Here is a 26,009-nt window from a genome sequence, read left to right as displayed (position 1 = left end):
GGTTCATTATTATTAAAGCACAAAATAACCCATTGTTAGAAAATGTGTTTTTATAAATGAATGTAAGATAATGAAACGAATTGTGAAATGGATGTTTAAGAAAATATAGGTTTAAAAAGTAACTATATTAAGTGATGTCTTGAAACAGCCATATCATGAAAAACACTACTTTACTAGCTACATTATTATAAGCTACATTAGCCCAGAATTTGAACATGCAACATCATTATATTTAAGTATTTAGTATATTTTGATAATAAAAGGTTTTGTTTCTTGAATATCTTCCACTTTTTAAAAAAGCTTTTATTTGTGTGGCATTTATTTTTAGAAGTGTCTTTTTTTCCTTTATTAAAGTTTTTGAAACTTGCCTAACTTTTGTTTGCCTTTGCTTACATCTGAATTGTACAATCACACTCTTGAGGAGTAAGCCCAAATTCTCATAATTAATTAAAAATCTTCAAAGTTCAGCAGTGGCATATTGGTCAGATCACCATTTTGAGTAGGTTGTTTTGTTTAATTCTAACAGAGTATGTGAATTACCTAACTGAAAATTCCAAGCCAAAAGCCTTTCTCCATAGGTTAACCATTAATTTAAGGACCTCCTTGGAATAAGGGAAATGGGTAGTCTTTTGGAGATTTAGGATCCTATCTCTGGAAGTCCTGGATGCTTTGAGACATAGTTGGAAACCATATTCAAATTGGATTCTGGACACTTGGTTTTAAATTGTAAATGAACTGAACTAGTAGGAAGAGGGAATATTCACGTAAAAGTTCTAGCATTTGGGGGACATTTTTGTATGATACGACTTATTTCTTTATTTCTTTTCTTTTTTTAAATAGAGGTGCTAGGAATTGAACCCAGGACTTTGTGCATGCTGAGCACATAATCTACCACTGAGCTATACCCTCCCATGAAGATAGATTTCTTGACAGACTTATTTTAGTGCTCTCTTAGTTTCTACTGTTGTAGAGGGAGGGATGTTCCTTTCTTACCTCGGGAGGAAGTTGCTTTGATTATGCTGGCACAAGTGCAAATTCTGAGCGGTGCTTTCCTCATCTCATTTACTTGATTGTGTTAAGATCTTTCTAGTGCAAAAGATCACTATGAGTTGTGTACGAAATTTTTTTGTTGTCAACTTTTAATATACACGTTGTGGGGAACAGTTATGAGACCACTTGTGTTAGCACTCCTGATACACTCGTTTTGGCAGGCCTGTGACCACCCACACATTCAGTGTGTCAGTAGAAGAATTCACAAGACGAAGCATATGGTTGTGCTCACAGCTAAGATTTATTATAGCAACACAGCAGAAATACACAGCTGCATCAGTAAGGGGGAGAGACAGATCAGGCAGTGTCTTAGGAAGCCATGTGCACGCTTCCTTGTTGCATTAGTGAGGATCACCCCCAGCATTATGCTAAATACAAATTGTAGTAGCAAGCCTTATTTGTTGATATCTCAGGCATAGCTTTCATTACTTCAATATTAAGTATGGTGTTTGCTTCATATTACTAAATTACCTTCTATTCCTAAGTTTATTGAGGATTTTTTTTATCACTGTTGAGTTACATGTTGAATTTTATTGAGTATGTTTTCTACATCAGTAAGATTATTATTGTGATTTTTATCCTTTTTCTCTTTTCATGTAGTATGAATGATATTAACTAATGTTCAAATGTTAAATTATCCTTACATTTCTGGACCAAAACCCACTGTGAGATGTATTATCTCTTTAAAAATCACTGGATTGTATTCGCTAAATTTCGTTGAGGATTTTCACATCTATGTTCATAAGAGAAGATGGCCTGTAATTTCCTTTTTTGAGTATTTGTGGCCTCATAAAGAGTTGGGCAGTATTTCCTCTTTATTTACTGGAATAATTTGTGTAAGATTTGTGTAATTTCTTCTTTAAATATTTTGAAGAATATTCTGAAGCCATCTGTGCCTGGAGTTTTCTTTGTGGGAAGGTTTTAATAACAAATTCTATCTCTAACGTATATGGGACTAGACATATTTTCTAATTGTTACTCTGTTTTGTTAAATTGTGTTTTTCAAGGAATTTGTGCATTTCATCTACGTTATCAATCTAATTGGCATAGAGTTGTTCATGATATCCTCTTTATAGTCTCTTTATAATCGTATCTTACATATATATTTATATTTTCGTTCTTTTTTCTTGGTGACTGCTAAGGGATTTTTAATTTTATTAATCTTTCAAAGAATCATTTGATTTTAAAACTTTTCTCTTGTACATTTGTTTTACATTTCATTGATTTCTATTTACAATTTTCTTCTATTTCTTTTAGTTTTGATTTTTTAAGCTTGTTGAGATTGAAACAGATAGTTTTAGCCTTGCTTATTTTCTAATATGTGCATTTAAGACTATTTCCCCTTAAGCACCACTTTACCTGCATCTTACAAGTTTTGAAATATTACATATTATCATTCAGTTTTATAATTCCTATTTTGATTTTTCCATTTACCCTTGAGTTGTATATACAAATGTATTGTTTAAGTCTCAGACAATTGTGTTTTTTTTAATTTTTGCTATTTATTTCTAGCCAAGTTCTCCATGGCCAGAAAACATAATCTGAGTTATTTCAATCCTTTGAAATGTGTTGAAGCTTGATTTAAGGCCCAGAATATGATAAATTTTGATAAATGTTCCATTTGCACTTCAAAATAATATGAATCTGTTATTAGGTGCTGAGTTTATGTGCCAATTAGATCAAGTCTGTTAATTGTGTTCACAATATTTGCTTGTTCTCACAGCCATTATGGGAGATGTGTTCATATCTTTATGATTGTGAAATTGTCTATTTATTAGTTTATTTTTGCTTTAAAGATTATGAAATTGTGGGGAGGATATAGCTCAGCAGTAGAGCACGTGCTTAGCATGCACAAGGTCCAGATTTCAATCCCCAGTACCTCCTTTAAAAAAAAAAAAGATTTTGAAGTCATAGTAATGGATACACATACAGTAAACTCACGTATAAAAAGATGTATAGAATGCCTCATTAAGAGATATTTCTTAATGAGAAAAGGATCATTCTCATTATGTTTTATTGGCAGAATGAGAATCTTATTAAAAAATGTGTCTCTCTTCATAATAATGCTTTTGCCTTAAGGTCTACTTTATCTAATATTAAAATAGCTTTCTTTTTGGCTAGTGTTTGCAGTATATATCTCTTTCTGTTCTTTAACTTTCTGTCTTTTAAAAAAATCTGTGTCTCTTGTGCTCATTACATAGTTGGGTTTTATTTGATTTGGTTTTTGTCCAATATGACAGTTTTAGTATTTTAATTGGAGTATTTAGTCCTTTGCATTTAATGGAATTGCTGGTGTAGTTGGGTTTCTACCATGTTCCTGATTTTTTTTTTAAACGTGTTTAATTTTTTGCCTCCTTTCTTGCCTTCTTTTAGATTAATCAATCTTTATAATAATCCCATTTTTCCCCTCTGATAACTTGTAAGACATTCTTTTCTTTTTGTGTGTGTGTGATTACCCTGAATTAAAAGATCCATCTTTGTCTTGTACTTTTAGTATAAATTCTTACTTATACCATTTTCCCAGTAATATAAGAAACTTAAACTACTTGGGCCCATTACCCCTTTCTCACCTTTTACATTATTACTGTTACGAAGTTTGACTCTACATATATATTAAATTCCACAAATGTTAATATTCTTATTTTGTATGTTATTGCCAGTATACTGACCTCTGTATTTACTTTTCTAGTGTTCTTCATTGTTTCTTGAATTTTCTTGTTTCTATCTGAGATCCTTTGCCTTCCTTTTAATATTTTAGTGCAAATCTGGTGACAAATACTTTTTTTTCTTGAAATATTTTTCTGCTATCATTTTTTACAGAATATTTTCACTGGGAATAAAATTTAGCTTACTATTTTCTTTCAGCACTTCAAAGATATCATTCCATTGTCTTCAGATGCCACAATTCTGTTGATAAATCAGCCATTTTACTGTTGCTGCTTTAAAAATAATGTCTATTTTCTCTGGCTGCTTTTAAGATTATACTTTTGTTTTTTATTTTTAGCAATTATTTTATGATGTTACAAGGTGTAGTTTTCTTTGTCTTTATCCTGCTTGAGGTTCATACAGCTTCCTGAATCTGTAGGTTGATACATTTTCGTGAGTTTTGGAAAATCTCAGCCAATGTATTATCAAATATTGCCTCTGCCCCATTCTATTTTTCCCCTTTAGGACTCCAGTATAAAATATATTAGACCTTTTAATGATATCCCACATATTTCCTAGCCATTTTCTGTGTTATCCTTTGTTCTTTTTTCCTTTGTGCTTCTGTTTTGAAATTGTATTCACCTTTTTTCCAGTTCACTAACCCTGTCTTCTGTGTATTCAATCTGCCCTCAAACCCATCCACTCAATTTCAGATGCTGTAGTTAATTTCAGGTGTATCTTTTTAGTTTTAGAAATATCATTTGATTTTTTAAACATATTTTAGTTTTCTATTAAGTTCCTAAATTGTTTATTTTGTCCATGTTTTTTTCTATTGTTTGAAGTCCTTAATCATGGTTATTTTAAAAGTCTTTGTCTGCTAACTTCAATGAACGGAATCACCTGTGGGTGTGGTTTTATGCTTTTATTGAAAGCCAGATATTGTGTATAAAAACTGAAGAGTCTCTGTATGATGTTCTGTTCCACCAGAGAGGGCTCACCCTCTCTGCTAGGGAATAGCATGTAAACACGATCACCTTAAGGCAGTTAGGATCTGCACTTCGTTGAGTCTGGTTTGTAGTTTGAAGTGAGAAGAGTTTTGTCTGGTTTACCCTTCTCCATAGTGCATAGCCTTCTAGGATTGTCTTTGTCTCCCCAGACCAGAAGATTCCACTCTGCTTTTCAATAGTATTTTTTGATTCACAGCTTTATCCTCTTGCTTCTGAGAGCTGCAGAATTCGGCAAACATCTGGAGGGGTAACTAACCATACATTTGAAGCCTTTCAAACCCACCATTTTATCACTTTTGATCTGTGCAACCATCAGAAGTACTACTAGTTTTTCAATCATGAACAGTCACCTTCTGTCAGAGATGAAGCCTGAATTCTCAGCCTTATGCTAAGTCCAAATCAACAAGTGTCCCAGGTAAAAGGGGGACTGTCGATCATCAGTGTCAGCTCCCCACTTCAGTCTTTTAACTCCTAGTGTGTTCCTTGGGGCCCCTGTCTTTCTGCCGGCCTTGGTCTTAATGCTGTGAGATGGCAGGAAATTATACTACTTTTTCACAAGTTCAGTTCTTTAGCTTCCTGATGAACATCGCCTGATTCTGGCACGTATCTTGAGGAGAAAACCAGTTGCGTGTTGAAGTCCTTTAAGTTTCCACTTTTGTCACTTCAGCAGTATGCAACCACAGGAAGTCCTGCTAGTTCCTCTGTCCCCTAACGGTGCTCACTGCCTGTGCTCAGCCCAAATTCTCAGCCTCTAGCTTCTGCTCCAGGAGAATGACTGCAGATACTCAGAGCTCAGTTTGATGTATTTCATCCAGTTCTGATTCTCAGTAGGACCTCCGATTTGGAAACAGAAATCCCTACCTCTTCATTCTTTGAATGCAGTACTACTACAACCTCCTACCTTTTTTCCTACCCTTGGACTGTCTTCAAATTTGTCATCCTCAGAAATATGAAAGTATTTCATTTAACTCAAATCTCATCGTGTGGGTTATCATTTAAAAAATTTTAATAGTTCTCCATGGCCTCAGCTAAGAAAGAAAGAGGAGTCTGGGAAAGAAAGAAGGGAGATGCTTATGGGTTAGCCTTTGAATGCTACACTTCTACTTCAAACAGTGAAGCTCATTTTTATCGGATTTATGTACCAGTGTCCTGTGGGTTCACAGGTTCATTTCCTTGGTTTAAATATCAACCAGTAGATTAAAGTACTAAGTCCTTAAGACTCTCATGATCTGACATGACTTGCATCTCCAGACTAATTTTCAACTCCCTGGCGCCCACCAAACTTCCTACAGTTCCCATTGGCTCTTAACCTCTTCCACTTCAGTAGAGACTGGTGCTTCTCAATCTCAGACTTTGGTCAAAATGTTCATGCTGCCTAAAGTGCCCTCTTCAATCCTTTAACTCTATAATTCCATGTTTCTTCTTCCTTACCTGATGAGGAAGTGAGTAGTTCTCACTGGTGCTGACATGACACTCAGTGTTCATCTTTTCCCACCAGCTTTGTTGAAATACAACTGACATAAAACAGCGTGTGAGTTTAAGGTGTACAACAGGTTGATTTCACACATGTGCATATTGTAAAATGATTACCACGGTAGAGTTAAATAACACCACATAATTACTTTTTTTGTGGTTAGAAAATTTAAGGTTTATTCTCTTACTAGCACATAGGCTTTCTTCACTCTTTTTCATTTTTTTATTGTTTTTCTCTTCTCATTGGATAATACCAAAGTTTTTGCCTTCTAACTAACAGATTGTTTATTTTGCTTATTCCACTGTGATATTGATGCTCTTTACTGTACTTTGCACTTCATTCATTGGACTCCTCAGCTCCAGAATTTGTGTTTCAGTGTTTTTTATGATTTGTATCTCTTTGTTAAACGTCTTAATATTTTCATTTATTGATTTCCCTATTTCATTGAATTGTCTTTCTGTATATTCTTGTAGCTCATTGAGTTTCCTTAAAACAGCTATTTTGGATTCTTTTTCAGGTAAATTGCAGATCTCTGTTTTGAGGATCAACTTCTGGAAGACTACTGTGATCCTTTGTGACATCAAGTTTCCTTGATTTTCATGTTCCTTGAAGTTGTGTGTTGCTGTCTTTGCATTTGAAGTAGCACGTCCTCCAGTATTTACTAACTGCCTTCAGGAGAGAAATAACTTCTGCCAGCCCTGCTAGGGATTCTGAGGCTTTCTCAGACCTTATATAGATACACCTGCTCCACAATTCTTGCTCCATTAGTGGCAGACCTCTTAAATTTGGATGCCTTTTCTCAGTCCTGTAATGCACCAGGTTGAATTCTGACAGCTTTCCTTTTGTTTTCTCAGAGGTGGCACTAATGCTCAAGTTGTAGTCTCTCTCTGGCCTACATATTCTGGCTGGCTTTCTGAGCGTGTTCACCAGCCATATGTCAAAGCTGGCTCTCACTACTGTTACCAGAAATGCATGCAGGAAGCTGGACACAGGGCGGGTGTGTGTGTGTGTGTGTGTGTGTGTGTGTGTGTATGTGTGTGTGTGTGAAGTGTACCAAATATGGGATGCTTGTGAACCAGTGGGGGTCCACAGGTGATGTGTCCCTTGCAGCTCATGGGCTGGTTTCTTGATGGAGTCCACAACACAGTATGAGCCGTGTCCCTTTAATGCCCTCCAGGAATTCTGTCAGGCATTCTCCCAGCCTCTTCCTACTCCCCAGTTCTGAAGTTCACGATTCAGTATTCTGGATGGGCTGAGAGAACTCCTTTCTGTGTTCCACACATCTAGGGAAGCCAGGTGGGCACTTACTCTCACTTTCCCTTGTTGGAGATATTTCAGGCTCAGGAGATCAAGTTGTGCTGTCTGGTGGGAGGGTTGACATGGAAAAATCCAACTGTTCCTTTTACCTTCTCCAATATGTCCAAACACACACACATATATATATATATATATTTGATTTAACACTGTCCTGGAAATAATAAAGTAAAAATAAGTGAAAATGGCCTTGGTAGGTTTATGTGCAATTAATGAGAGAAAAAGATTAGGTGGAGAATACTGGATGTAAAACCTTGATTTGATAGCCTGCAAGAAATCAGTGTTAAGTTTTTAATCAGCAAAATGATATAATAAAAGCATTTGTCTTGGGCTATTTATCTAGCAGAGTATCAAATCTGAATTGGAATAGTCTGTCATAGTAGAATCCTCAAGCCAGTCTTAGCATCCAGGTGTTTAACTAGTTAATGAAATCCTGGTGATTACACTTAGAAATGTCTTTGCAGTATGAGCCATGGCAGAGTCTTAGTTCAGAATCTCAACCTCTTTCCTGGATTATAGCAATAGCCTCCTAATTCATCTCCTTCTTTACAGTTTCCTCACTCCCATCAGTCAGTGCTCCTACCAAAGAGATTTTTCTAAAAACAAGTTTAAGCTGCCTAAAAAGTTACTTGTCCATCTTTTGCTAACAAACTTCTTAGCACATTACACATAGCCCTTCACAACCTAATGTGACTCAGCCTCTTTAGATTTGTCTCAAACCTCTCATTTCACATACATTTTGTCTTTTTAAGGACACCATGCCCTCGTGCATATCTGTGCCTTGTACACACTGTTTTCTTTTTCTGGAAAGTACCTCCACCCTTCCTCACTTGAAAAAAACAGTTCAAATGTCACCTACTCTATGAAGCCATCCCCTATTCTCCCAGCAGATTTAAACAGATGGATCATGCCTTAGTCATCTTTATATTTTTAGAACTTACTGCAGTATCTAACATTGTACTGGCTTCTACAAAGAACTGAGTTTTTTTTTTAAGTATTTAAAAAGATAAAGATTACTGTTGTATTTTGAAAAAAATGTAAAACAATATGGAGCTATATAAAGTAAAAAGTGAGTGCCATCTACTTACTCCTGAAATACTCAGGTATAGTCACCATTAAACCCAATTTTGTGTGTATTATTTTGCACAATTTTTACGCATCACACACAGGCATAAGAATGTGTGTAGTTTAAAAAATTTGAGCCTGTGGTTTTGAATGACTGAATGAGTGAATAAAGGAACTTCTTTTATTTTAACAATCCACTAATTGTTAAAGAAGACAAGGAAGAGTCTTTATGAGGATGAGGATAGGAATAAACAATACAATGTAAGGGAGTGTTAAAAAACTACTGCAACAACATGAATGAATTGCCTGTAGTATGCTTACATAGAGTCAAATATAATTTCAAAGCTGCAAACTGTGAATTTATAGTCAAATATAATTTCAAAGCTGCAAACTGTGGATTTACAGGAAATTTTTAACAAGATGAAACAAGGGAGATAATCCTTTCTATATAACTCTCTGAATACCAGTTTCCATACCTGTATAATAGAAATAATTCCACCTTGTAGGATTTATGAAAGGATTAGGGATAATACATTAACATGCTTGGCACATAGTTGAGCAATAAATTATAGTTATTATCACTTGTATTGATCAGGTGTTTTACAATAATGTGAGGGCAGATGATATAGGTTATCTTGTTTATTAATAGCGTTATTCCTGCAATACAATTATTCTGAATTTCTTTCATTCTTTAAATCAGCTTTCAAATCCGGCAATGTGAATTTGGGTTTTATAAATTTGCATAAAATTATAGCTATCCTTTTTACTTGTCCTTCCTCCTGCTGACTCATAGAATCAGCTTTAAAATAGAAAAGCTATATTTATTTTGCATAATACTGCTACAGTGAGTGGCCAGAAATAACTCTGATACACTCTTAATAATTAAGGCTGCTTGCAGACATTGTTCTAATTGAGAAATAATTTGTAAACTAATTTGGGTATATGGGAACTATTAATATGCAATAGATCTTTCTAATTTATCTCTTCCATCTTTTTATATACTGTTTTTAAAGGCAAACTCTCATGATGTGATAATAGACTCTAAGTGAAAGAAAATGGTTTGAAGAAAATTATACATGTAGTTTTCTTCATATATAAATTATATTACTGTTGTATTTTGAAAAAAATTGTACATGAAGAAAACTAACTTTATTAAAATTTTGATTTGTAGGAAAGATAAGCTCAGAGATATTCAGATTATCATTTTTTTCTCATATTGTTGCAATAAATTGTTACACTTTTGTAATGTTCGTATGTTTATACTTTATTTCCCCGGTCAAAATGTAACCTCTTTGAAACAGGAATGATGTCATCCTTTTTGTACCACTTCTAGTGCCTATCATAGTGCTATATGATTGCTGATGAGTAAATTTTTTTAACATTTTTTATTGATTTATAATCATTTTACAGTGTTGTGTCAAATTCCAGTGTAGAGCACGATTTTTCAGTTATACGTGAACATATATATATTCATTGTCACATTTTTTCCTCTGTGAGCTACCATAAGATCTTGTATATATTTCCCTGTGCTACACAGTATAGAGTAAATTGTTTTTAAATGTGGTATTTACAGTATAATCTTATTTCTAGAAATATATTTTACTTACGAGTTCTGAATCACATCTATTCCTCGTGCTGAGCCTACTAGGTGATTGCTTCTACTGTTGCTGAATTATTTATCCATTATAATTACAAAAGCAAGACTGCTTTCTCTTAGGAATATTTTTTTCTTGAAGTGATATCTCTGTATCTAACTCTGTTATTCATCAGGGAATTCTCTTGGTCTCTGACTGCTGCTATTTACTGGTACTACCTTCAGCTTTACCAGTGTGCAGTCATCAATGAATGTGATCATTGTTTTCATAGACATGTTCCCAAATTTTACACGGTTCCCATCTCGACCCATAGCTGTCCCTCCTGTTGGCCAATGACACTTGTAACAGGTAAGTGCTGTTTTCTATGGGGCTGTTTGTATATAAATAATTTGTACAGGTACTAGTCTTCTCACATTTTTTTATCTCCCTCTCTCTGTCACTCTCTTCATCCCTCTATCCATCTGTCATGCTCAATACACTATGCTAGGTACTATAGGGGACAGAAGGAAGCAGAAGACTTAATATTGTACTCAAGTAGCTTACCAAATGTTGAGGAAAAAATATTTGCACATAAACATAGATTAAAAACTGGAGTGCTATATGATGTCACAAGAAAATAATACAAGCTCATATACCCTAGAAGATCCAAGGAAAATCTTTTGAGCTGGAATGATGTGATGTGTTGACTGAATCAGAGGGAGAGTCTGATTATGGGAAAAGCACAAGACAATGAATTGGAAGACCAAGTTTCCACCTCCATAACTGACTAACTGTTGCAACCTTGCAACGTGGGCTTTCTGAAGTTAATTTCTCTCATCTATAAGTTGGGAACTATGATCATGATAATACCTTCTCTGTTGACTTCTTCAACTTGGAATTATACAATTAAGTACAATTACATTAAAATGTTCTAAAAACATTAAAGAATGATTCCAACGTAGGAGTATGTTGTTTTAGTTTTTCATCACCTACCACAGTGTTTACACTCAAACATTGCTAATTTAGGAAATGTTAAAAGTTCAATAGGAGAGGAGCGATGCAGGTATATAATATGTATGTACATATGCTATTTAATATGGAGAGGAAACAACCAGAAAAGACAGGGCTGTGAAGCAAATCTGACTTTTTTTGTTTCAGGACAATCCATACCATACCTATAATTATTTAGATACTAACAATAATTGTTATGAATAATGTAAGGAAAATTATAGCCATTATTTATTGAGCTTTTACTATGTGCCAGAGGCCATGTTAAGAACCTTTAACACATTTTCTAATTTAATCTTCATAATGATCTCAAGAATCAACCATTACTGTTCCTTCACAGAGGGGAAATCTCTGTGTCAGAGAGATTGTCATCTGGCAAGGTCACATAGCTAGTAAGTAACAAGAGCAGGATTTGAATCTAGATCTGCCTAACTTCTAAGCCTCTATTCTTATTCAGTAATTTCCATAACTTTGACATATCACAGAAAATGGAACAGTAAACTCAGAGCCAGACTGAAGTGGTTTGATGTACTTATTAAATCAGAAGAAGAAGTGGGTATTTAATTAATAAATTATTTCAAACAAAGGGGAAGTGAGGAATGATGCTATAGAGGAAACAGAAAGGCCAGTTCATGGAGGACCTGTATGCCATGTATGAGAATTGAAGCTTGATTCTGTGGGTAATCAGGAGCCTCTGAAGATTTCAAGTACATAGAGTTAGTGCTCCATACGTGTCTGATAAACAAATGAATAAATGGGATTTGCCTTTTAGAAAGATGGACCTGGTGACAGTGTGGAATACAGTTTGGAGGGAAATAAGACTGAAAGTAGGAAAACTACATCAGATTTTGGGAAAATATGGCAGAGCCTGAACCAGTGGCATACAGGAGCTGGTTGGTACTGGCTTGAAGAGCCAATTATGTGTATGTCAGGTTCAGTAACATCCAGGTGGTACTTTGAAATCAGCCATGGTGGGAGTATTTACGCCATGGAGAGCTGATTTATCATCACACTACTGGCCTGAACAAAAGCAGTAGCAATAGAGGCAAAGAGGAGAGAAGTACTTCCTAGAGAATTTAATGAAGTAAAATCAGCAACTTATCATCAGTTGGTCGATAGGGGAGGAGTGAGGGAGATTATAAAATGATTTATCAATTACTGGCTTAGATAATTTCAGTGGGATACTGGTATCTCTTACCAAGAGAAGAAGTTCAAGATAGGGGAAAGATAGTGAATTCTGTTTAGGGAAAACTGAGGTAGCTGTGAAACATCGTGGTAAAGATGCACAGAAGAGAGCAGTTATACAGATGTGGGACCAAAAGGAGAGATCTGGATTCAAAATAAAATACGGGAATCATGAGGATATAACTGATAGCTGATGTGATGGAAGTGGATGAACTTTTAAAACATAATAAAGGGACAGAACCCTGGAAAAGACTGTGGTAAGTCTTCAAGTTTTGTAAAGTGAATATACATGAAACCATATGCCTTTTTGTTTAAAGAAGTTTGCGTAAGTAGGTAGAATTATATTTTTTGTGTAAATACTGAATTTGGAATAAAATTATCACTGCAGTGTACATGAGTTTTAAGGAATATTGGCATCTGATGAGAACAGAAATGTTACAGGTCAGATCTATAAGAACTTTACAGCAAAATTTATCAAAATGACATTTTTAAAACCACAAAAAGATTTTTTACATATCCAAAAGAAGAGTAACTTTATATCAAACATCTGAAAGAAGAGAAATATTCTAGAAAAATGTAGAGAAAAACTGTTTCAGAAATTGTAATTGTTCATTTTTGACCTCTGCCACTAGACTTTACTGGAGGTGGGGAGAATGTCTTGCCTTTTACCTACGTTTGGGAACTTGTACATAAGAAAACCCCCCCAAACACCTGTTTCTTGCAAGACAGGGTGAGAGGTGAGAACAGATGACCTAGAAGGTCCCTTTCAATCCTGAGAATCTGTGAAAAGGGAAGTGGTGATAGTTGCTTATTACTGAAAAGAAGTGGGTTAGTCCTTTGCAGCATCAAAGGGCCAGTGATTCCAAAGCTACAGAAAGATAGCAGATTCTCCGTTCCATATTACACTGCTGAGAATTTTCTAACACAGCTATCCAGCAGAGGAAAGGCTGTTTCAGGAGGCGGCTATCCTTGAAACTGGAATGTAAAGGCTAGAAGGGCTCTTAGATAGCTTTAGTTTCGGTCTTCCCAATCTTTTTCATGCCATCGCTCCCAGGGAGAACAGTTGTACAGCAAACGCCATCGCAAGGCGTACTTGTCACACGTTCTCAGAGCTTAGGCTGAGAAAACTCTGATCTGGTCCAACATCCTTAACTGCAGTGGGAGAAATTAAATCTGAGAGAAGGGATGCGACATTCCCGGATCAAAATGTTAATGCTAACGCTGGGGCTAGAATCCGTTTCCGGACAGCTAACTAGTCAAAGTTTCCTTCCTACAAATTGAGCATATTGCGTTGAAGACTGGGTCACCAATGGTTGCAGTGGATGGGACGATGGTATTGCTTTAAATGTGGTCCCATGACTACTGGCATTAGAACTTGTTAAAGGTTGAGGAACTTGTTAAAAATACAGATGCATGGGACCCACACAGACGTACTGAATCACGCTTTGCGGTAAAGCCCGGGAATCAGCATTTTTAGATTTGAAACCATGTTCCATTCCCCTCCTCGGCAGTGTGTAGTTGGACTCCTGCTTGCACTGAGGCGCTTAGCTGGGCTCGCAGCACCCAGCAGCCTGACCTCAGCAGCGTGGGCGGCACAGCTACCCATGTCCTCGTGGTAATACTGTTTGTTACGTCCTAGCCCTTTCCGCCGTCACAGGCGGACGCCACCCAGTGCCTGGTCGGGGTAAGGACGTCGCAGTGCCTCCATCAGCCTCCAGGACCCGCGGCGGAACAGACCGCGGAGGGGGCCCGGGGGCAGAGGCGGCTCAGCAGCGCCCCCTCGAGGCCAGGGCCCTCCGCAGGCGAGCCGGGCTGCGGTTTCCCTTCTTCGCCCCCGAGCTCCTCCTCCTCCTCCTCCTTCGCAGTACTGCCCATCAGGGTAGCCGGTACAGCGCCTGCGCCAGTACTTCCTTGCCCCGCCTCCTGCCTAAACCGGATGTTAAGCGATTTCCCACAGTGCCGCGCGAGTGGCGGGCATGATAGCGGATTCCGGAGGGTCTCTCACGGCTTCAAGTTGTCATTGTTCGAGTTGTTCTGGTGTGCCAGGGGGCTGTACGAGGTTGGGGCTTGGTTAGTGCTTTGTCCGCGGCTGCAATGGCGCTGCTCCGGGGCGTGTGGGGCGTGCTGAGTGCCCTGGGAAAGTCAGGAGCGGACCTCTGCGCGGGCTGTGGAAGTCGACTGCGTTCTCCCTTCAGGTAGGACAGCCCGCCTGCGCCTCAGGAGGCGGCAGGGCTCAGGACAGCCTGGGATTGGAATGTAGGCGCTTTTCTCTCCTTTCTGATCCTCCTAAAAGGTCGGGGCCATCTTGGCCCTTTGATTCACACCTCGACCTTGCCTAGGGGGTCGTGGTTTTGGGACCAGGCCTTACTCCATCACTACCCAGTGCCTTGGCTTCCGGCCTCCGTCCACCTTCCGCCTTCCTCTCCGCCCCTCTTCACCATTCATCCTTGGAGCACCCGGTTCGGCGTGCCCTGCGAAGTTGCTCCAAGAGTCTCCCGCCTTCATTTAGGCATGGAGAAGGCGGGGCTCAGGAGCTGGAGTATACATGCTTTCCTTCACTCTCTTCCCTAAGGAGGTAAGGGCTTTGGGACTTAAGTTTTGCAAGCTCTTACCCCTGGATAGGACAGGATTTTAAATGTAACTAGCTTTCTTGTCGGCGGTGTCGTGTATAGTATCTTGATGACATCTTATTTGGCATCTGTGTTCGTGTGCATATGAATATGGGCACTTAAATGCTTAACGATGGTATTTTCTTTTTATTTGTATGTAGTTTTGCGTATGTACCGAGATGGTATTCATCCAACTTGACTGGTTATCCAAAGAAGCCTATGACTTCATACGTTCGATTTTCTAAAGAACAGCTACCCTTATTTAAAGCTCAGAACCCAGGTAAGGAGTTTTGGGCTTTGTACTCTTCTCTGATGTAATAAAGAGATCATTAAGCAGTTAGACTGCAAACGTGACTTACACTACTAAACCACCTAGTGCCTGCAGAAACATAACCGTTCAGTTTGATGGACTGTAAAATAGGAGGTTTGTTTGTTTGTTGGTTTTTTTTTTTTTTACCATAACGATGCTTTAAATGTAATTGAGGACTAGTGAAAGATACTTTAAAAATAGTGTATAGAGGGGGAAGCACCCAGGGAAGAGGATGAAAAAGCTGGATTTTGGGCCTAGTTGTCAGTGGCCTAGAGGACCATTGATGAATCATTTTATCTCTTGCTTACTAGCTCCTCCTTCTGCCTCAGGGAATTGTTTAAGTTGCAGTGAAATAACTTTGTGGAAGTGTTATGTAAACTTTAAAGCTCTGCACAAATTAATGTTAATTTCAAGTGAATTTTCACTGAAAATTGCTTCTTGAGTTCCTGAAAGATTTCCAGTTAGGAGGTTTGTTGACTCCCTAGAAAGACTGTGGGTCTTCATTTGGGTTATAGTGTGAAAATAATGACTAAATTAGTAATAGCCTTTGCTTATGATTTCTAAAGCCCTTTCACAGACAGTGCATCACCAGGCACTTGGGAAAATCAAATGAGTTGTAATCTCACATTATAAAGAATTGGTTTAAGACACATGCTTAAGTACTTACATCTTTTAAAATGTACAAGTGGTTTGTTAAATCATTTATACCTTGTTATTCCAGTTAAGATGGGGAAGGAAGTGGGGAAAAATGAATTGATTTTAGGATGATTTAGTTTGTTTGCAAATGGTATTATGAAATACAAGGAGGTGTTATGTGAATCAAGACTATATTTTGTTGTTTAGTCAGGTTTTATGAGCTTGATAATTACTGAAAGACTTGAAAAAATTGTTTCAATGAAATATGAAGTAAAAATCTTGTAGACATTGATTACCCAATTGCTTAAACTAATAATCAATTTCTGAGGACCATTTTGGTAGTGTGTGATATATTCCTTAATTAATTGATAACGGACTTTAACACTGTTAAAGCATTAAGTTATTTATCATTTAAATTAGCTGGTTAAAGGAAAGATAAATCATTTTATTAAGTTGTGTGAGTATAGGGGTGTCTGTAAAAATACTAACTTTCAGAGCTAATGGATTATGTGTTCCTGGAAGTCTTTAGAAATTAATCCTGAGACATAAAATTGTGACATCTTTTTTCACTATTCCATTCTATAGATGCGAAAAATTCAGAACTGATAAAAAAAATTGCCGAGCTATGGAGGGAACTTCCTGATTCAGAGAAAAAAGTAAGCATATAGGTTTTCAACATTGCTGACCAGTTATTCTGCAGTTAAAAACAGTTGTCATCTCCTTTAAGGGACCAGATGCCCCAGGTTTTACTTAACATCCATTGCCCACAAAGGAACTTCATACCTTCTGATCCATGTGGATGATGAGACTGTGGATATATGGGGGTGGCAGTGAAGAGTTGGCAGGAATTTGAAATTGGAAGCCAATTGCTAGATTCTCACCTTGGTTATCATGTATATGAAAAATACGTGATTTATAAATGTGATTTCAAGGCACATTTTCTACCTGGTGGTTCGGTATGTCTTTACCCAGAGTCATGTAATTGTCTCTCCCTGGCAGATGTGCTATGTTTAATTAGCCAGCAACAGCATAGTGACTTCTTATTTGGGTCTTTTAATTTATAGATATATGAAGATGCTTACAGGGCAGACTGGCAGGCATACAAAGAAGAGATAAATAGAATTCAAGAGCAACTAACTCCAAGTCAGGTGGTATCGTTGGAAAAAGAAATCATGCAGAAACGTTTAAAAAAGAAAGCGTTAATAAAAAAGAGAGTAAGTATCATTGAAATATTCTTTTCCTTTGACAAAGAACTGAAATTTATGTATCTATGAATATAGGTCTTTTTTTCTTATTTTGATGATATATGTGGCTATATGGTAGAATGTCATCAGGTGTACTCCAGTTAGGAAAAAAGGACAGTTCCCTTCTGCCACTAGAGAAGCACTTGCCTTTGAGTCTGTGTTGGAAACCCTTGTTGATACTTTTGGATGTATCTGAATTTAAGATATATAGTTAGGACTGGCATGAAAGCTGTAGGAACATAGTTTTGAAATAGCTAAATCAGGAATAGCAAGAATCTTCGTTTCTGAGTCTTATCTAGAATAGCCTGCTGATTTGAATTGTTCTGTAGCTAATGGTGAGTTTGATTCTGAATATTTCTGAAGAGATTGGTCTGAGAATTCCAGCATTCCTGCCATGTCTAGTTCTGATGCTTGCTTTGTCTCTTCAGATTAGGTTTTTCACCTTTTAGTGTGCCTTGGAATTTTTTCTGAATAGCTAAACATGATATGCTAGATAAAAGGAACTGCTGTAGATAGGCCTTGCTAATGTGGTGGTAAGGTGTGGGGGCAAGGCAAGTGTTATACAGTCCTGTGATTAGGTCCTCATCCTTTAATGAGCCTATGCCTTTGCATCGTGAAGTTCACAAGTGTTCCTCAGATTTTTCTCCCCCTCCCTTCGGTGGAATAGGATGGCTTGACTGAGCTGCCACTCAAGGTATTCCTTGCACTCAGTTCAGGCTCTGATAGTACCCTAGCAGGTTAGGTTCTGATTAACTAGTTTTCCTTGAGGGCAGGCTTTGTTAAGAATAATAAAGTGCTCAACCATTTCAAAAAATTCCTTTTCCTCTCCTGCTCGGAGTAGGAGAGGAGTTTTCTTGATATTTAGTGTGAGAATCTGGTAAAGTTCCTGGAGGTAAATCTCACAATATTGTGAGGGCTTTCCTATGACTGTGTCCCTCTGGAGTTTTTAAACTCAGAGTTGCCCATGTGGAACCTCTAGCATTTTGTTAATTATAGTTCAGGTTTTCCTACCCAGCGCTGGTTTCCACTTCTGAGTCTCTACTTCTATAAGCTCCCTGTGTTCACCTGTCTGTGTCTGTGTCTCCAATCTTGGGGGTAGCAGTTTGCCCTGTGTCCTCTTCTGTGGATCCAAGAAGAGTTGTTGATATTTTAGTCTCTTGAGCTTTTATCCTTGTTGGGACAGAGTGGTGACTCCCAAGCTTCTTACATGGGGAACTGGAAACCCAAATCTTGAATATTTTTTCCCGCAGATTTCCATTCTCTCCTGTAGGAATTTTTCTTCCCGTTAGGTTCCCAGTTCCAACTAGTTTGAGATCAGGTGAGAAGTGTGGGAACCAGGAAGTTGCAAGTGAAGCATCTAAGAGAGAAAACTCTAGTAGTAGCTCTAGAAACAGAAGGGGAAGTGATACATGGTTAAGTTGTAAAATGCCTAGAGTCAACAGTAGTTGCATGACTGATAGGTTCAGGAGGAAGGAAATGATCTCTACGTGTAAATCAGAGGAGCCCCACTTATCCATGAAAGTTGGGTTTGTTATTGACTATACCAAATTGCTATTAAAAGCCACATCATTTTATAAATTACAATACTATTTAAATTCAGAAACTATAGAGGCAATATCCCTCATCCTCTGAGCTTAGAAACTGAATTGATTTAGATAGCAAGGAATACTTGTATTCTTTTCCATTCCCACCCCACTTTTGATACCTAGTAAAAAGAACTGAATCTAACACATCTATTGAGGGTTAAAGGTTGAGAGACACGTGCAGAGAAGGAAATGAAATAAGAGTTTTATTAACAGATGTTCACGAGTTGTGGAGGCACATAGTGATTTGTCAAGGAGATGGTAGTGTCCTGTAAGGATGAAACAGAGATTGTTTTATCTTTTAAGAAAGGTTATGTACATATGTGCTCAGTTATTCAGTTCATGGAGACCATGAAAATAATATGTAAAGGAAATGTTTTTGTATGAAAAATAATTAATAAAATTATAATAATTTTCAAAATAGTACTATCAAAAAATTCTGACCCTAAGAGGGAATAGTCACATACTTTATGTAAGAATTGTAATATTCACTTTAAAGAACATTCTGTAATGCATAGTAGTGACTAAAGTTACTGTAGGTAAAATTAAGTCTCAGAGGTTAAGACTTCATCTCACTCTTCGATTTTTAATACTCAGGAATTAACAATGCTTGGAAAACCAAAAAGACCACGCTCAGCTTACAACATTTTTATAGCTGAACGCTTCCAGGAAGCTAAGGATGGTACATCACAGGTAAAACAGAACTGTGTTTGTTTTAAAAATTTTTTTTATTCTAATTTTTAAAATACCTTGACAGGAAATTTTAGTGGTGCCATATGTCAGGTGGTAAAAAGAAGTAGTAAATACTATAAACAAGTACCATATACAAATAAGGCCCTCTTTCTTGTATCTCTTTTAAAGAAAAATCCTTTTTCTTACCACATACAGTTAATTTGAATATGTAGTTGCCAATATGTATATATAATTAACTTTTTTAATTTAAAAGACATGTAAAATTTTCAAGTTTATAAAGGTGTTAAACTTCTGGAGACTTTTCCTTTCCAGCAATTCTTCACTGTTTTACAATCACTAGGAAAGAATGAGAGTAGAGGTATAATATTTTGTACCAGGATTTGCATATCATCTATGGCTTCATGTTATATCCTTTAGTAAAATTTTGGTTATGCCCATGGCAATGTGTTATGCATGTGAATGTCGTCATATGAATGTGTCAAAAAAAAAAGCTTGTCATTCCTGTTGTGGCTTAGTCTTTCCTTTATTTCCTCCTCAGAAGCTCCAAATTGGCAGTTGTATTTTTCCTTTTATAATATGACGTGGTGAGAAAAGTGTTCAGATCCCTAACTCTTGTCAGTCTGAGATTTAGGTTTTTGCCACTCTGCCTCTTTGGGTTACTTGGATCTTTAGTTCATTTCGCACATCCTGTTAAATATATGATTAAATAATGTGTATGTTTTATGTACTTTTTTTCAGGCTACATACTTTCACTGATTTGCTTCTATTGGGATTTTGGATATAGTGTCTATTACTAAATCTACATTACTACATTACTAAAAATGCAAGCCTATTTATTTTTTAATTTTTTTAATATATTTCTATTGAAGTATAGTCAGTTTACAATGTTGTGTCAATTTCTGGTATACAGCACAATACTCTGGTCATATAGGAATATACATGTGTTCATTTTCATATTCTTTTTAACCATAAGCTGCTACAAGATATTGAATATAGTTCCCTGTGCTGTACAGTATAAACTTGTTTATTTTATATATAGTAGTCACCATGTTTATTTTTTAAGTTGGAATTTGCTCAGTCACGAATTTACCATGGACTTGGTTTTCTTATTAGTATAGGAACGTTACATGCTAGAGAATCCTTCTTTTTTTTTTTTTTTTTTTTTTTTTTTTAGAGAATCCTTCTATATCAGTGATTCTCAACTCTGTACTTTGGAATCATCTTGGAATCTTCATAGCTGGGTCTTTTTCCTGAAAATTAAAATTAACTCAATTATATCATTTTTACTCATGTAAAAATTGCTGGTTATACATCCTTATAGTAGAAAGAATCAAAATAAGGTTTGTTATGAAAGATACTAGTTTTTAAGTTAGGTTCTTTACTCCTAAAGCAAATATATTCTGTTTTAGTTTATTCTTTTGGTATTTCCACATCTCTAAATGATATCCTTATATTGTTACCTCTTGATTTTTTTGAAATTTTAAGCATTACCTATTTTAGGCATTACCTCCCACTGTTTATTTAAGATGAAAATTAACTTTTTCTCATTCTGCTATTCACAGTTCCATCACCCTATTGCCCAATATAATTACCATAATTTTGTTTAGATCAGTATTGAGTACTTACTATGTGAACTGTATTCATAGCTGAGCTATTCCACTTGCTAAGATTTTTTTCCTTTCTTGTAAGACTTTTCCTGAAATTGATTATGTCTTGTTTTTTATTTGCTTAGTTTTTTATGTACTATCAATAATTCAGCCTCAGGCTCTTCAGTTTTCACTAGCTTTGAGTACATTTAGTTGCATTAGATATTCTGTCAGTTTGAATCTGGAGCTGTTGATTTGTTCCAGTTTGGTTGTTTCCTTCTCTACCTAGTGTTCAGCTGACATCCTGGGACCTTCTTCATCCTTTTGGTGCTTTTGCTTCTTTTGTTGTCTTTCTTGGTTTGCTAATTCTGTTATAGCATCTTCCCCAGTAAGAGTACATGGGAGATAAAGTTTTTGAGATTTTGTATGTCTAAAAATGTCTCCACTTACATTTGTTTGATAGTTTGACTTGACATAGAATTCTAGGGTAGAAATCATGTTCTTTCAAGATTTTTAAAAGATTGCTCCTTTCTCTTGTAGCCTTTTTAAATTGCTGTTGAGAAGTATAAAGCCATTTTTGTTGTTGATCTTTTGAATGTGATCTGATTTCTTTTTTCTCCCCTTTTCTCTCGCTCCCTTTTTTTTCCTTCTGACTCTCTTGAACTCTTATTTGTTTATGCATCTTCTGAACTAGTCCTCTGATTTTCTTAACTTACCTGTATTGTTTTCTCTTTTCTGTCAGTGTTGTTTTTGCTTTTCTTTCTGGGATACACATTTTCACTTAATCTCCCTGTTTTCAGATGGTACCATTACCCCAGCTGTACTGGGTATCCACAGAGCAACTGTTTGAAAGAATGAATGTCCTCCATGGTGGGGATTTAACCTCTTTTTAAACAGACCTCTTCCATCAATCCTCCTGTTTTAGCCCAACCTTCACCTCTATTTTATACCTATCTGGTGCTGCCAATTTCTGTGCTACTTGGGAATTCTGCATTGTAAATCAATCTGCCTTTTTTACTTTCCCACAGCAAGCTAAGTTATAAAAAAAAAAAATGAGGGCATTTAAGCAATTCTTTCCAAAACTAAGAGAACAGTTATTTAGTGAGTAACTATACCTGAATATATTAGATGTGTTTATAAAGGTAAATTTAAAATGTTCAAAACATAGTGATTGTGTAGGCTCAGATACTATTTTGTACCTTTATTTTTGTTGATAGGAAAATAAAATGCTGTCAAAGCTTTGGTCAGAATAGTAAAGTTCATTGTTCTAACTCTACTTCTTAAAATCACTGATGTTACCCTCCTAGCTTTAAACAGATACTTTTCAAATCATATTCCTCTTTCCCTCATATTCTCCTTCTCCTGTCCCTCTGTCTCTGCCCCTCATTCTCCACCCACCCATTTTCCCCTTCAGTCTTTGCTGTCTGGGAGCAACAGCACAGGCTGTGTGAGGTGTACTCACTCTCCTCTCTGCCTCTTCTCCAGCTGTGGGATTCCTGCATCCCTTTAATTTTATAGATGAAGAACCAAGCCTAAGGGAGGTAATATGACTTTTTTCCAAGTCACATAATTAAGTTCCGCTCAGTAGAATAAGGACTAGTTGTTGTTCCTATTGCTAACCTAAACACTTCGGCACAAATTTTAGAAAAAAAACACTAAGCTACAGAGAGGAAATAAAAACACTTAGTTTTTAAACTTAATCTATGACAGAATGTAGATTATACTCAAATATTAATATTTCTGAATCCAGAAAGACAAATATCTGCACAGCAAAAGGAACCACCAGCAAAATCAAAAAGTCATCCTACCAAATGGGTAAAATATTTGCAATGATTTATCTGATAAAGGGTTAATATCCAAAATATATAAAGAATGCATACAACTGAATAGCAAAAAAAAAAAAATCTGTTTAAAAAAGGGCAAAGGATTTGAATAGACCTCTTCCAAAAGAAGACATACAGATGGCTAGTAGGTACATGAAAAGGTGCTCAGCATCACTATCAGGGCAATATAAGTCAAAACTACACTAAGATACCACCTCATACCTGTTAGAATGGCTACTTATCAAAAGGTCAAGAAATAACAAATGTTGGTGAGGATGCAGAGGAAAGGGAACCCTTGTACACTCTTGGTGGAAATATGAATTGGTGCAATCACTATGGAAAACAATTTGGAGATTCCTCAAAAAATTAAAAATAGAACTATCCTATGGTTCAGCACTTCTTGTGCATATTTTTCTGAAGAGAGTGAAACACTAACTCAAAAGGATATCTATACCGGTATGTTCACTCCAGCATTATTTACAATAGCCAAGATACAGAAGCAACCAATGTGTCCATTAATGGATGAATGGATAAAGAAAATTATATATGCAGTGGAATATTATTCAGCCATTATAAATAAGGAAGTCTTACTATTTGTAACATCATGGATGGTCCTTTAGAGTATTTCACTAAGTGAAGTCAGAAAGACAATGTATAATCTTATTTGTATGTGGAATCTTTAAAAAAAAAAAAACTCTAGATACAGAAACCAGATTAGTATTTGCCAGAATGGGGGAAGGTGGGCGAAATGGGTAAAGGTGGTTAAAATGTACAAACATCAGTTATAAATAAAATCCTGGGATGTAATGTACAAGAATTGGTGAGTCTCTGCCCGTGATTCTTGATTATCTGAGTTTTTGTTGTTGCAATGAATAATTTAAAAAACCTTTCTTTAATCACTGAAGTCCCTATATCTGGTTCTTAAACATACGTTGTTTTACAGGTAAAGCTGAAAACTGTAAATGAAAACTGGAAAAATCTATCTAGTTCTCAAAAGCAAGTAAGTAGTATGGTTCTAGTCTCAAGTGTCTAGTTAGAATATCTATGAGAATATATTAGGACAAGTCTTGATTCATGTGAAAACAACGTTATATCACTAAGTTCACAGTTAAAATATTTTAAAGTTATTTTCGTATTCTTGGAACTAATTTGGCTTTTTTCTTTTGTAGTTTTTGGCTGCAAATAAAGTTGGTTTTTAAAACATTGTCATTTATAACTTAGTGTTGCTCTATCTAGTGGTGATCACAGTCTGCTCTTGCTCCTTTTCCACATTCCAAGCATTGAAATTGTAACAACTTCATTAATATTTAAAAATCTTTATCTCTTACCTTTTTCTTGTCTAATTTTTACCTCACAGAAACACTCCTTTTCAGTCCCCCTTTATACATGCACAATAGTAAGGTAATTTATAGGGAAGCATTTCAGAAATTATTTGCAGAAATTCCTCTAAAGAAATCATTTTAACAATTACACTTTTTCTCAGGTATATATTCAACTTGCTAAAGATGATAAAATTCGTTATTATAATGAAATGAAATCTTGGGAAGAACAAATGGTTGAAGTTGGACGAGATGATCTTATACGTCGCAAAATGAAGCACCCAGCAAAAAAAGACACTGAGGAGTATTAAAATAGAAGGTTGAGTTATGTTCATAATGGATAGACACAAGAAACCAATTAGGTCTCAATACCTAAAGCTGTTGTAAAATTAGAAAGGATAAAGTTGGTAAACATTTTATATTTAATTTCTTTTTCTTTAGCCCATGGACTTCTGCCAGCCAGTTCAATACATTTTGTATTGGTATTTTGCTTTGAAAACCCAAACAGATGAGAGTTCATGCGGAATTTATTTTGTGTTTAGGAACTACTGAGGATCAAAATAATCGATGAAAGGTAAAAAGTGAATCATTTTACCTTTGATAAAGGTAAATCAAACTGTGAGTTTTTTTTTTTTAATACTCGATGACTATGGAAAGAGTATTCTTGTTTCCTTATATTATGGAAGCAGGAGTTTCCTGTTCAACAGTGTCTCAAATTTTGTGGAAGCCATAGTGTGCTATGATACAACTGTGCATTTTTAAAAGAGTGTCCAGAACTCATCTTGGTAAATTCCAAATCCTAGGTATAATTCATATTGCAGTCAGATTTGATGGTTGTACATGCGAGGTCGACTGCTGGTGTCAGTTGGAACTTTTATGAAAGGGATGGCGAGATTTATAAATCTTTTCCTCATGGTCTTTTTTCCTAAAGTAAAAACTAAGAAATTATGCACCAAATCTATTTTGCAGCTTTCTGTCTTTTTTTTTAAAGTAAGATTTGTATGCTGAATAATTTTCTCTCTCGTGAGTATATTTATCCAGAAAGTAGAGAACTTGTCTGGTATAAGCTTTAAAATGAGAGAGATAAAAAAACAAGTCTCCAAAATCTCTAGACTTGGAACCTGTAATTTTTAAACATGTTGCGTAACCTATAAAAGTCTAAAAAGGACAGCCAGCTCTGGCCTGTTGGCCGAATCCAGCCTGCTTCTCATGGCCTTGTGAGCTAAGAACTGTGTTTATATTTTAAATGGTTAAAAAAAAAAAGAATATTTCAAGATGTAAAAATTAACGTGAAAATTCAGTTTCCATAAGTAAAATTTTACTAGAGCAAAGCCATACCAAATCCTTTACTTATTGTTTATGGCTGCTTTTGTGCAACAGTGACAGAGTTGACTACTTGCTACAGAGCTGCGTAGCCTGCAAATGCTGATCCATATAGTGTGGAATGAGATTCTCTTAAATTGTTTGCTGTGGCTTGGTAAAATGAACCTTTAGAGATTGCCGGTTAGCACATAAACCTCATCATATTTTAGCATTTGTTTATCATTTTAGGAGAGTCAAAGCAAAGGTTTGTAAAATCCACACCACCTTTTTGAGCTAAATAATTCAACTGTCATCATCAGTTCACAAAAATAGGATAACTCAAAATTTATATGTACTTTATATTATGCAAAAGATTACACAAAAAATTATATATCCTGGATCTCCAGAAACAAGCGAAGATTTTTGTTGTTTTTGGATAGAAAATAACTAAAAAGTCACAAAAAATGACTTTTTATATACTGAACTTGATAAAGGTAGGGACTGTAAAGAAAAATATAACTTAAGAGGAAACATAAGATTTAAATATATAGAGTTGAGTGTTTTCAAACAACTTTCCCTGT

The 26,009-nt window shown here is 36.0% G+C and overlaps 2 protein-coding genes across 4 annotated transcripts in view; both read left to right on the top strand.

The window, feature by feature from the left end:
• Positions 1-14,025: 14,025 nt before the first annotated feature.
• On the top strand, positions 14,026-25,087 carry TFAM (transcription factor A, mitochondrial). Of its 2 annotated transcripts, XM_072971493.1 has the most exons (8): positions 14,026-14,518; positions 15,094-15,212; positions 16,464-16,534; positions 16,943-17,092; positions 19,303-19,398; positions 23,751-23,807; positions 24,291-24,445; positions 24,568-25,087. In XM_072971493.1, the coding sequence occupies exons 1-7, from the start codon at positions 14,418-14,420 to the stop codon at positions 24,435-24,437; spliced, it is 741 nt and encodes a 246-aa protein (XP_072827594.1). In that variant the 5' UTR covers positions 14,026-14,417; the 3' UTR covers positions 24,438-24,445; positions 24,568-25,087. The 2 variants fall into 2 exon arrangements, with proteins under 2 accessions (XP_072827594.1, XP_006209150.1); XM_006209088.4 differs by lacking the exon at positions 24,568-25,087 and having other exon boundaries at positions 24,291-24,545.
• BICC1 (BicC family RNA binding protein 1) overlaps positions 24,582-26,009 on the top strand; it is a 330,629-nt gene continuing 329,201 nt past the window's right edge. The window contains exon 1 of one of the 2 annotated variants that reach the window (XM_072971490.1): positions 24,582-24,700. The gene's annotated coding sequence lies outside the window, so the exon portion shown is untranslated. The remainder of the gene's footprint in view (positions 24,701-26,009) is intronic. The other variant, XM_072971491.1, reaches the window with a different exon arrangement.

Source organism: Vicugna pacos, chromosome 11, assembly GCF_048564905.1.
Source record: "Vicugna pacos chromosome 11, VicPac4, whole genome shotgun sequence".
Classification (NCBI taxonomy): domain Eukaryota; kingdom Metazoa; phylum Chordata; class Mammalia; order Artiodactyla; family Camelidae; genus Vicugna; species Vicugna pacos.
This window is presented reverse-complemented; position numbering and strand designations above follow the sequence as displayed.